Consider the following 13,341-nt stretch of genomic DNA (forward strand, 5'->3'; position numbering starts at 1 on the left):
AACACAAAGTGGCAGAAATCCAGAAACCTGTAGAACAGGGAGATTATTTTATAGAATCTATTCAGGTGATCTGACATAAAAGTTGGTTCGGTCTTCTTACCTTTTACTCGTAGTGAAATTTTTTTTTTTAGGTGAAGGAGACAAAGACTGCGGAGTGGCTTATACAAAAAACTCAGGTTGCGTCACTTTAAGAGCTGACCACTGAAACTTGACACTTTTATTATGTTAAACCTATGCCCCTACAAGTCAGACATTCTTACTTATATTTAGCAACCGTCAGAGGAGCCGCTGGCAACTGAAATAATACCATATCTGAAAGATGACGCAACACCTCTGAAATAAATCCTATCTTTATTAAGTCTACATTTCAATTATGTTGAGACAGTCAAGCAGGCAGTGACTAAACTGAATTATTATTCAACACTGATTTGTGATCTTTGAATAGAATGGTCCCTCACACCGGTATGATCTTAAATCACGTTTTCTATATATCAGAGATTTTTCCTTAAAAAAAGAAAATGATGGTTTGGTTTTCACTGTACCTTTGCTTCTGTTTGTAGCAATATATTGTAACAAATACAATGACAAAGAAGATATTTTTTAACATTTCTTCTTTTAAAAGAGGAAGAAACAAAAATACTTATCCAGTACTTAGTTCACAATGGTACAAATAAATAATAATCTGGATTTGATCATATCTTATTGAACAACAAGCAAGGTTGATCAAAGTCTTAACATTTCTAAATCTAATAGGAACTAATAATTGCTGGACAGAAAATGCTGCATTAAAACAGCACCACTGCTGCAGCATACTAACAAGATGGTGGCATCTAGTGGTGAAACACTTTCAGCTCAAACAATGTGGCCTGGCAAGAAGATCTTTATTGTAAAATTAGATTTCAGCACATCAAAATGAATATTTGCAGTTTCAGGATGTTTTTCCGGATGGCTATGTACAACATACTGAAGGTTACAATTGCAATTTAGTGTTAGAAAGTCTCTGGAGTATTTTGTTCCAAGAGGAATCCAAAACGAGTGAACACAATAATACGACAAATAACAAAAAAGCTAGACAAATTCCTTTAAATGTACATAGATTCATATAAAAAAAGTCATTTTACTTTTCACAAATGCAAAAACAACAGACATCCATAAAACTGCATTAATACCTGCATCAGCTAAATGAAACTATATAAAACTTCTGAATATGTTTAATTGTTGAGATGAGATATTTTTAACTATCTAAAAATAAAATTATGTACACTGTAAGGCACTTGTGGCAGCCAAAATATTTTGTACATGAAAAGGCAAACCTCTTCCATGTTAGAAAAGCATACAATCACATTTAGGAATAATTATGACATTTTTAAATCAACATAACAAATTTGCAGTGTGTTGAATATTTACAGTCGCTCTCGTGTTTTTTTAAAGATCAATGCTGCATCCTTGTTGTACTTGGTTGTTCTCTTTAGGTTTTGATTTCACACAACCAAACTCTCTCGACTTACAGCTCCATTCTGCAAAACAAGAAAACTCATTAACTCACCCGATAAACTAAAACAGACTCTCCTGATCAAAAACAAGCAATGTGTCATTGGCACTGAAGATTTATTAATAGAGTAATTTCAGTATTGGCTTTGGCCTTTTCATAAGAAGTAAGAACACAGATTATCATCAAACCATTACACTTACAGCAACCTCAACTTCTCTGACTCACCTTGCGGAGGTTGCTTTTCTTTTCATCTTCACTGTAAGGCGGTGGTGGTGGAGGCAGGTAGTCATCATGCCGGCCAGGGTTTCCAGAGGGTGGGTTCAAAGGTAGTGGAGGTGGCCCGCGTGCCCCCCTCCCCCGATCTGAGCGGTCGCTCTCGCTGTCCAATCGCTCCCGGCTCCGCGCCCTCTGCTGCTCGCCCATCCTCTTCCTCTCCATGGCTTCTCGTAGAAAACCGTCATCGTAATCCTCGCGCCCGCCCCTTGCACCACCACCATAGCGTCGATCCCTCTCCAGATCCATTATATCATCACGACTGTGGCTGCGCCGTCCTGGAAGATCCCCGTAGGCTCCACCCTCTCCTCTCCGGCGATCGGGGGAGTAGTCACGACGTCTGCGGTCATCATAGTCACGATCGTACCCACTCCGGGCGCTGCTGCTCCACCCATCATCAGAGCTAAAGAAACACAAAACAGCACATTGAATTTGCTGAACTGTTTTCAGCTACTTCGTGTTCCCAGTCTCACTTTAAAGTTCAGGTGGTGTTTACAACCAAACATTGCATCTGTAATTGGTAACAGGTTAACTACTCACGATACTGAGACTCCACATGGGATGGAGGTTATGGTTCCCAAATGTCCGTATGTCTTATCAACATTACATATAAATATCTTCTTTGCTCAAAAAAAAAACTAAAGGAACACTTTAGATCTGTATATGGAACTGGGTATACATACTAGACTGGATAATGTGCTAGGAGTGAAACGATACCAACCACATCGCTTGATTGAAATGACGATTATCAACCCACAGAGGGTTGAATTCAAAGACACCCCAAAAAAGTTTTGTTTGTCCATTTTGTTGAAATTTCATTGCAGCAACATAAAATGGTACTCAGTAGTTTGTATGGTCCCCATGTGCTTGTATGTATGCCTGAGAATTTCAGGGCATACTTCTAGTGAGACTGATCGTGTCCTGGGGGATCTCCTCCCAGATCTGGACCAGGGCATCACTGAGCTCCTGGACAGTCTGGCGTGCAAAATGGTGGCGTCAAATGGATTGAAACATAATGTCACTGAGATGTTGAGGACGATGATGTTTGATTTTAGTCAGGCAAGTGTGGAGCCAGGCAATGGTATCAATTACTTCATTGTAATTGATACCATTGCCTGGCTGGACAATGAAGTAATTGATACCATTGCCTGGCTCCACACTTGCCTGACCTACAGACGTTCACCACATGAGGCCGGTATTGTTATACACCAGGAGGAACCCTGACCAACTGCACAAGTGTAGGGTCTGCCAGTGGGTCCAAGGATTTCATCCCGATACCTAATGGGAGTTGCCTTGCCTGTAAAGCTCTGTGCATTCCTCCATGAATATGCCTCCCCTGACCATCACTGAGCCACCACCATCATACCAAATCATGTTACAGACAGCATAATGTCCTCCATGCCTTCTCCAGACCCCTTCACATCTCTCATATATGAAATGAATTTAGGTGTTTATTTAAATATCAGCTTCAATATGAAATATATGCATTACATCTCAAAGAACAAAGAAGGATGAAGGTACAAGGGCGCAGACCACAGAGCTGTCGGAGTGCTACTACACAATCCCAGCAGAAGAGGTTACATGAAGAAGATGTGGGAATTATGGACTCTTTGATACCCGACATTTAGACTAACTGTGAAACAACTGGAAGCTCAGTGCTGCAACATCTGGAAGAGGCAACTGATATCACAACTAGAGATCGATGAGGTACAACACAAATGCTGGGGGGGGGCAGGACATCAAGTTCGAGATTGGGTACCAAGGCCCAAGAACAATTAGTGCGTTGAAGGTGTTGAGAAAACGACAAAGAAATAAATTTTGAGCTTATGACTAACAGTGATGTCTGAAATCTCTGTGAAACTTTACTAAATGACTTGCTGCACACATCTTCAAACATCAAGCCGATGACGAAAAGTAAATGGTGTGATATGCTAATATGGATCCTTTCTTTAGTGAGCTTGTGTGGAAAGTACATGCATCACCGAAGATGTAAACCGCAAAAAAAAAAAAACTAGGGCAAATTTGTCAGCTGCACTTTGTCATCAGGCTAAATTAGTTTACAATTCCCTTCACTCTGATCAAACACATGTGGAAATTACCTTGAGCCAAGGCTTAACTAGGAAGACATAGTTGGTTGTTTGAACAAAAATGACATAAGACCTGCTAGAATTTCTGTGCCAAGATATCTAATTTATTCTTATATATATGTTTGATAAATTGATAACATTGTGATACTGAAAGGTTGCGGTTGAACTGATACTATGTGTGGGTGAACATTTCAGTTAAACAATTTCCACATGTCTCTCTTTACTTTAAAACGGTAAATAAATGATCCTGTAATGAGAGCTGTATGTACATGGTTCATCTTTGTACTAAGATAATTACTGTGAAACTTCAATGATGCTGCACATGGTACAGATTATGCTGAAACAAAACTCTGCTAAATGATGCGATGATGGTAACAAGGAGGTTACTCGAGAAACTAACACTCACCCTCTTCCACCTCTGGAATCTGGGCGGCGTTGTGGTGGGTAGTCGTCTCTGGGGTATCGCCGTCCAATATCGTCAAGATTGTCCATCGAGCGGGAACGTACGCGGTTCTCCATGTAACCTCCTCTTTGCTCCGGGTAGTCATCACGGCGGCGGCCTTGCTGGGAAACGCTGCTGATGGTGCTCATAGCTTCATCACGGTCATACACTGTGGGGAGATGCGGCGGCTGGGAACGACCTCCACGGCTTCGAGGCTCAGATCCACTACTGTCATGCAAGGAACTGACTTCAGTCATGTTGTCCACTGAGACAGGAAAATTGAAAAAGAAATGCAGGTCAGAGGAAATAAAATTGAGTTTAGTAGAAGGGTCAGAAAAGTAACAACATGAAAGCTCTGCAGCTATCAATGGGCCACAATCAGTAACAATTGTTGTAATTTATGTAATTTTATTTTGTATTACTAAATGCAGTAAATGTTGAAATTTGTTCCTGTAACAGATTTTTGTTCTGGGTAACATTTAACAGCTACAAACCACAAGTGCAGAAAGTGGTAATGACAAATGAAACGTGAAACACATGACATCACATACTGGTTTTTCCCCATCACAACCACAATTCCAGAGTAAGACGATAAGTCTCTCTCTGTCAGTTCTAACGAAGCAAAAATCTTGATGAGTGTTGATGACATATTTTACATACCTATATATATTCCTATATCTTTCTTTGTCTTTGTAACAGGAAGAGAGACAATGGTCTTCTTAAATTATACAACCATTATATATTATCGGTCCACAAAAACCCCCAAAAACTATTAGATAGGCAGCTATGTCAGTTTAGAGCAGAACTATTAGTGTTTTAATTAATTAAAAAACCAAAAAACAAAGAATATTTACCATTTGGCTTAATTCTGTCAGACTCATGTCAGACAGAAAATCTTGGAGTTAATTTAGCGTTTACATTTATCTGACTTTCAGTTGAATCATGTTATCGATTACTGGCTTTAATGATCATCATCTATTGTATTATTTAACAAAATTGTGAGGACGAAAACCAAAGTTAAGAATTTTATCTGCAGCTACTTTTATTTTTATGATTCATGTATTAATATATATCATCCCTGTTATATAAAGATTACTGTACTTAAACCAATCAATGTATATAGGACTTCCAGCCACAGAATCCAATATAGAATCTGATATACAACTTTGAGGAAATGCAAAATAGACACAAGCAGCACTTAAATAATTTTACACCCGTGACGATAAGTTAATTTATTTCTACAAACATTGGTCTGCCACACAGGAATAGCAGGAAGCAATCAGTTACTCACAGCGCTGATAGTTGCCAGGTCTGGATGGATCCATATTGGCAAGCTCCCTCTCCATATAGTAAATGGCACGCGTTGCGTTCCCGTCAGGGTCCACCTGGATTCGAAAACCACTGCGAGCTGAAGTGAGGAGAAGTTCAAATATAGTGAATGACTTCAGCTTCTTTCAATATTTGCGTACTCTTATGAAAACCATCAAAGAAGGCTTTCTTATTTGTGATAAGTTAAAATCCCTTTATTGCACAGGCTTGTCATACATTGCTTTTTTTTCCATATGCGCTGCTTTGTTTATAAGAAGCTGTAAATTATTGAGATTTGATTAAGAGCATAATCAACAAAGATGTTTTGTTTACAAAACTTTTTTTTTTTAAAGTGTAAATAGTTTTTTGATTTTTTTTTTCTGGGTGAAGAAACAACCAGAGTCAGCACGATGCTATTAGGGGAACTAAAAGAACTATAAAATCTTTATAATTTTGTCAGTATTGCAACATTAGAGTAAATCTCAGATTTGACAGCACAATTCTGCTCTTAGCGCATGGGAAAAAAAAAAAATTATTTGCATTAGATAAAATTCACTAATGCAAAAATATCCACCTCTATCAAAAAAAATTTGAATAGACTAAGCAGCTGTATCATAAAATAAGTCACACAAATACAGTTTAATTTCAAATACACACATACATTGTGGGTTGAATCCGACTAGTTATGTAAACATACCACACAAAACCACATCAAAGTAAGATGAGAGTAAGAATGCAAAAAATCGGTTTTAGGTGAGGTGAGGTTAGGTGAGGTTTTAAATGTATCTTCTCATTTTAAATTTGGTTTATATTCATAATTTACCATGTCAAGTGAAGGAATTCCTCAAATCTGAGAGATAATACTGATAAGAAAAAAATACCCCACCCACATAAACAAAAAAACATTCACACCGCAGTGTACTATAGACCTGTTTGGGTGTGGGTGGGTTAATTCCTCCCCTCCAAAACACACACACACACACACACACGCACACACACGCACACACACGCACACACACGCACACACACGCACACACACGCACACACACACACTCTCTCTCTACTCACTGTTGTCCCCTCGGTCTTGCTCACGTAGCAAAGGTACCTGGGAGCCGTGTCCCACTACATAGAGAACAAAAACAAAGCAAATTTGAACAAGGACTCCACAAAGCTCATCTCTGCACTAAGTAAAAACCTCTGCGTTGTTATTATGAAACTCATATTCAACAGTTAACTGACTTTTCCTGCTTATGGCTGCAGAAGTACAACACATTATGAAAACTGCAACAGAAAGTAATCATTGTGAACTTTCAGATTTGTAATTTCTATCACCTACCTGAGCTAGCACCATCATATTCATGACCGTAACCACTCTGAGGCTGCTGGGATCCAACCCCATTAGGTACAGGAAGTAGAGGCATACCAGGCTGGATGTATGGTGGCTGAGCATACATACTCGGAGCATAGAGGGTGGGAGCATATTGATTCCCCATACCCTTCTTTACTGCTTTTCCTGCCTCATACACTGCAAGACAATGGAACAGAGTTGGTTTTAAACATGACGGTGAAAGATGATGTAAATGTATAAACATCAAGTGCTAGAGACTATAAAGTGTAAAATTATTAACAGTTTGAAATTTGTGATTTTTCTGTCACAGTTAAAACAGAACAGATTATAGTTTACTGTCTTTCCATTAAATAAATAGAGGTATTCTGTTAACCCTTTTAGGAAATACCCCAACTTCCCATTGAGTCAGTGTACTCAGTGCTTTAAAAACCATGCCCACTGGAGGGGAAAACAGTCTGTCTTACACACATGCAAATGAGGGCTGAAACAGTAATGCATTGCCTTAAGCTGAAGGAGAAACAGTAAGATGTAACACTGCCCCCTAAAAGGAGGCTCCAAGCATGACTCTTGTCAAAGTTTAAAAAAAAAAATAGAAAAGAAAATGACTTTTCCAGTTGAGTATTTCAGTACCTGAAGTCCAGTTAGCTTTTAGAAAGCTTTTAAAATATGTTAACAAGATGATGCTGTAGTTGGCTGAGCATTACACGCACTCAACTAAAAGAGAAGTTGCCCAATGTCAAAATGCTTCCTCTGTTCGATTTATTAGTATAGCCTCCCACAACAAAACAAGCTCACAGTCATTTTCTTTTCTTCTCTCTTTTTTAATTTTTTTTTCTTTTGCTAACAGGCAAAATTGACAAGGAGGCACCCTCAAAATTTTTCCCCTCCAGTTTGTTCAGGGTTGTCTCCATGGCAAACCAAACTAAAGTTAACTGATTCCTGGCTTTAGGCTCATATTTAAATTTTAAACATTGTTATGGAAATTTAATTAATAAAGCCTCTGGGGGTCAGGCTTCCTGCAATAAAGTTAAAGCTGAATGCTCATCCACCTCCCACCATCTAACTGTGTGTAATAAAGTGTGAAACAGGTGTGCTGAAACCAAGTGACATAAAATCACTGTTGCTAAAACAATGTGACCAATACGTCAATGAAGGAAATTCCAATACCCCCCCCCCAAAAAAGACCCACACACAAATTTGTGCAAGCTGGCATACAAGAACTCTCCCTATATTGAGTGGTACACTGTACAATTAAAATTATGATCTCAAAATGTACTGATACTCAATGGAACAGACACATTTCAGTCTAAAATGAGATTAAACAGTAATAATTAAATGTGGTTAAAGAAAGTTATGCACAATTTTATTGACTTTTCTGTTTGATACTTACATGCTCGTGGACAGCAGCAGCGATCCGGGCAGCAGGGGCAACTGACATAACAGCAGCAGGTGTGTGGACAACACTGGCACCAGCAAATCCCAATCAAGAGGACCAGCAGAAAGAAGCCAAGGACCACCAAAACAACCAGGAGCCAGTCTGCAAAAGACCAACAATTAAATGCATTTATTTCAAGATTTAAGATTTGATATTTCTTCTTCAATTGCTGACATAGTCCAGAAGAAAAAAAAAAAAAAACACATGAAACTCATGTGAGCCCTGAACTACAGCTACAGTGGTCCACATTTCCTGTATTCGTGTATTACATCAAAAACAGAAAACACCTATACTGTATATGTAAATGCATCTTAACAATAACAGTCAAAAAGAAAGCAGTTTATGTGCGTGACTTGAAGCGACAGTTCCACAAGATAAGACTTACATGCCATTTTTGTCATTTACATAAACAACACATGTTGGCTACCATGGTGACTTTTAAAAGGTTTAAACCGGTAAAGCCGGTTCACAAGTCTATGCATGCAGCTCATTAAAAAAAAAACAACAGAGAAGGAAGACACTGTATATTGAAATGAATCAACTAACATGGAAACTGTGTTAGCAGTGTGAAAAACATAGGGCTGTGTACACAGAAAAGGGAATGAGGTTCTGAATGTCCTTTGGTAACAGGCTGCCTGTACTCACACTGAAAGTTAAATATGCAAACATGCAAATTGAGTCACACTAAAGAAAGAAACAAAGGCAGATAACAGCATAATTAAGGATGCCAGTAAAGAGCAAGTAAAGCAGAGCAGTGCATAAACCTATATTTCCACCCACAAAATGGTGCTTGACCCTTACATATACCAGCCTGTTTTCAAACTGAGTCACAGTTCCTTCCTATATGTAATGGTACTTCTGGAGTGTGACCTTAAAAGGAATTTATCAAGTGTCAGATAATTTTTTCTAGCAAAATGAGTCAAGAGTGGTTATGTTTTTAGAAAAGCACACAAGCCAATTGTACTCTTGTAAGGAATTACTCATTACTCCAACCTCACTGTTACCCTCCTGTTCTTTAAGGTTAAACCTGATACTTCATACGCCTCTACTGTGGGACTGAAACGTGACTGAGCTATATCAAGAGGCTTGTACTACCTTCCATAACCAGTAAGTCAATGCCAGGCAGGAGGTCAGTAGAATTTGACTTTCTCTCTGTGAAAGAAAGATAAAGCCACAATTATTTTTATGTGGTCTGCTTTTGTTACCTGCAACCTGTGACTCTAAAAACCCTTTAAGAACTCAGCCTGTGACAAATACCCTCCTATCCTTTCAGCCACTTGAACAATCTGTCATGCCAATGGTTTTATGCATTTGTTCTCAAATATTCTAATGTGTAAGCACAAGATTGTGGATGGGGAAAAAGAAATTTAAAGCAAAAGGAAGAAGTGTCTGCATAGAGTATACCTGTACCTGAATGCGGTGGCTATGAATGGAAGAAACTTACCGAGTACAAGGAGCTCTGTGTAGTCTTCAGTATTTCCTGTAACATCTTGAGAAGAGACGACAGAACAGACGTAGACACCACTGTCTCCCCATGCAGTCTGTGCGATATTCAGATCTGCATCTGTGGGTAACAATTTTTACATTTACTACAAGAGCATAAAATGGAATTGTACTGACAACTCTAATCAAGTTATATTTTCACTTATTCTAGATTTGTATTCATTGCACTGGGTGTCTATGACATATGACTTTATTTTCCAATAAACTGAACAATACTGAAGGTCCTTCAAGTGTTGAGAAACTGACTTTAAAAACAAACAAACAAACAAAAACAGAAAATGTTGTAGAAAACGTAGTACATTTTTAGTATTTTTTTTTCGATAGTTGTTATTCAAAAACTGTGGGTCTCCTAGATGACCCTCAAGTACATGAACTATGCACTACCAATATTCAAGCTGTCCCTCAAGAGGTATGTGGGCTGACTCAGTCAAATCAATTAAAACCATAGAAAAAACATTTCGTCTTGCATTTTTTTAAACCAATGAATAGTTTTAAGACAGACTCCAATGCTCATTTTGAAGGTCCCAGCAAGTCAGGCATCCAGTTATAAGATAAGATAAGATAACCTTTATTAGTCCCACACGTGGGAATCACTAAGTACCTAATTGGTTTTGGCACAGGACTGCCTGCTGGCCAGCTGGTTTGGTTCTGCTCGTGGGCAATATAAATAAACCTGAACTGAACTGAATTCAGTTCTTGTTAATATCCATCACCTTACTGTGAATTTTCACCTAATCATTGCCCATCATCCTTCAGCACACTCTGATCAACGTACAGCAAATAAACAGTATAGCTATGGTTCTATTGTTATTAGAAATTCACTGTCCTGAGATTTATCCAAAAAAAGATCAGCAACCCAGCAGCACTGTTCAACTAATGAAAAAAAATTAGTGAGCCCATCAAAAATACCCATGTTTCAAATCGGTTTAAACAAAAACAAAAAAAACAATACGGCTGAAATATGCCATCCCTTCTTGTACTGAAAATAACAGTGAAATAGATCTTTGAATAGTAAGACTTAAGACTACAGAACAGTAAGATTCTTTACATTAGTATTCTTTCTTTGCTCATACAAATTCAGTTTGAAAAGTACATCTGAACAGAACATATAATAGAAACAAGTCATATATAGCTCTCATGTAATGTGAAACTACTGCAGGGACAGGCAATTTATTTTCCTAAGTGTCTAAATGAGAAACTGGGACTGTTGTGAAGGGCCCCCACCATTAAACTGAACTCAATTCTGCTCAATATTAATTCAGTCTTTTTAAATCTTATCGGTATGGCCTTCCACAACAGACCCAATTTCTCTTGTGGCCCCTTAGGAAAATTAAATGTACACCCTCGCAGTGTACTAACATGTCGTGCCAAGGCTGTTACATATCTTAATAGGATTTCAGTGTATTAATTATCCAACTTACTGCCGATTATGCTGATCTTGCGCCCCTGGTACTCAGGGCCGAGGGTAACTGCAGTGCCTTGCTTGGAGGCCACTATTCGCACTGTCCTCTGGTTGTCTGCACACTCAATGATGGGGTTATAGTTGGGGTTGTTTTGAGACAGAATGTTGTCTGCACTGCTGGGATTGAGTGCAGCCTGAACCGGGTCCCGACAGAAAGACTTATACTTCCACGTTACAATAGGGAGCTGAGTGGCCGTTGTCTGATACTGACAAGTAAGGGTGACAGGCTGGAAGAGAATGACGACATACCTCTTGGTAGGACATTGAACTGATACGCCCATAGTGGATTCTAGAAAGAAAAAAAAAATATAAGTTGAAAGTGAAGATTGACACAGATTATGCATTATTACTGTGATTATCATCATTATGTTTCTGATATTTAAAATTTAAAAAAGGCATCCTACATCCTCTAAGGCGTGGCACAAGCTAAACACCATTTCTTCACTTCTAGTATCACCGAGAGTACATGTAATGAGTCACCTCATCTGTAATGAGTCTGGCTGCATGAGCTCCAACCACTACACTAAGTTCTGATAACACAGAACTACAATTAAAGGAAGTTTTGAACTCTATGTTACAGTTAGTTAAAAAAAAACAAGTACTTTTTTATCCAAGTATTTGACACTTGAAGATGTTGACTAGTTAGTGATACTGACATTATAATTCAACACACACTTAATCAGCAGCTTTACTATATACAGCCCTGGTAAAGCCCGGATGCAGCCCTAAACAAGCCTTAAATCACCACACATGAGTTACAGTGGAAGTTTTTGTTTATAAGTATGCAACAGCATACAAAAACTACTCAATTTCCTCTGCTTTCGTCTGCATTTCTACTGCACTAAATTATGAGTTATGCTTATGCTCTAGCATGTGGCGGCAACATAGAGCATCTCAGTAAAACATTTTATCCAAAGGCTATGCGTTGGATACCAATTCGACTTTAATCAGTTCCAGTTCCCCAATATTTAAAGTTTAAAAATAAAACCAACAACAACCCACAAGGCTTCCAAAAGGTGTATTTAACAACAACAACAACAAAAAAAACTTTTCTACCCGTATTTTTTTCCAACTTTACTTTGAAAATAGAATTCATAAATTGATTTATTCATATTAATCTATTTTTTAATTTTATTTTTGTTTGTCTGCGAGTGCATTGTATAAAAACTACCGAGAAGAAAGAGCCATTTTAATTTTATGTCCCAACTGGTTGTGTCTCAAAATCCTTGTTGTCAATTTAAAAAAAAAAAAAAAACGTTTTCCCCCAAAACACAAACGTTAAAAGACCTCCAGCCATCAGTACAAGAAAAATGCCCACAAAAAGTTATAATTTTGGAAAAGCTAGAGTATTTAGAAAGGCAGATTGAATATCAAAGCTTCCCCGGCCCCCACCCTGTTTGGCAAATACAGGCCAACTTACCTGTCGCCATTAGAGCGACGAAGATTATCGTCCAGAACATGTTTAATTTTGCTTCCTCGCGGTCTCGGTAGACTTAAGTATTTTTAATTCGTAAAATATACAAACAAAAACGTATTCAGGTACATGTAATTTCCCTCAGACAGATAGTAACACCTCCATTTTGCGTCTTTGTGTGTTGTAGACTTGGAGGACCCGAACGCCCCGCAGGTGTGTGCTGAGCAACAGGTTGCGAAAAACAGGGGCGTGTGTAAGTTGTTGTTTTACAGGTGGTTGCTGAATTTTTCGGTTGACGGCGGATTAATTTCGCTACAGAAACCTAGTCGTGAGAAATGGGCAAGTTTTTATTTTCAAAAAAAGGCTTTTTCTTTGTCTTTGTCCATGTTGTGTTCGCTAAAGTGACATTTTAACCAGGAAGTACGCTACGTGTTTTACCTACCCTCTAGATGGTACAGTCTAGAAACTGATAAACGACATGAAAGCACTGTTTGTTAATTTTAAACCCAGGTTGTGGGAGAGAGAGCGTGACCTATTTCGTGGGGACGGGCGATACTGCGCTTTTTTATGTCATTTA

At 38.4% G+C, this 13,341-nt stretch overlaps 1 protein-coding gene across 2 annotated transcripts; it reads right to left on the reverse strand.

The window, feature by feature from the left end:
* Nucleotides 1–862: 862 nt before the first annotated feature.
* Nucleotides 863–13,204, reverse strand: lsr (lipolysis stimulated lipoprotein receptor). 2 transcript variants are annotated; one of them, XM_005472795.4, is made up of 11 exons: nucleotides 12,771–13,204; nucleotides 11,310–11,639; nucleotides 9,830–9,949; nucleotides 9,481–9,537; nucleotides 8,341–8,487; nucleotides 6,939–7,127; nucleotides 6,671–6,724; nucleotides 5,586–5,702; nucleotides 4,259–4,559; nucleotides 1,718–2,168; nucleotides 863–1,517 (listed from the first exon to the last, which is right to left on the reverse strand). In XM_005472795.4, exons 1-11 carry the CDS (start codon nucleotides 12,808–12,810, stop codon nucleotides 1,482–1,484), a joined length of 1,842 nt encoding a protein of 613 aa, XP_005472852.1. In that variant the 5' UTR covers nucleotides 12,811–13,204; the 3' UTR covers nucleotides 863–1,481. The 2 variants fall into 2 exon arrangements, with proteins under 2 accessions (XP_005472852.1, XP_003456473.2); XM_003456425.5 differs by lacking the exon at nucleotides 9,481–9,537 and having other exon boundaries at nucleotides 12,771–13,193.
* Nucleotides 13,205–13,341: the final 137 nt, after the last annotated feature.

Source organism: Oreochromis niloticus, linkage group LG11 (assembly GCF_001858045.2).
Source record: "Oreochromis niloticus isolate F11D_XX linkage group LG11, O_niloticus_UMD_NMBU, whole genome shotgun sequence".
Classification (NCBI taxonomy): Eukaryota; Metazoa; Chordata; class Actinopteri; order Cichliformes; family Cichlidae; genus Oreochromis; species Oreochromis niloticus.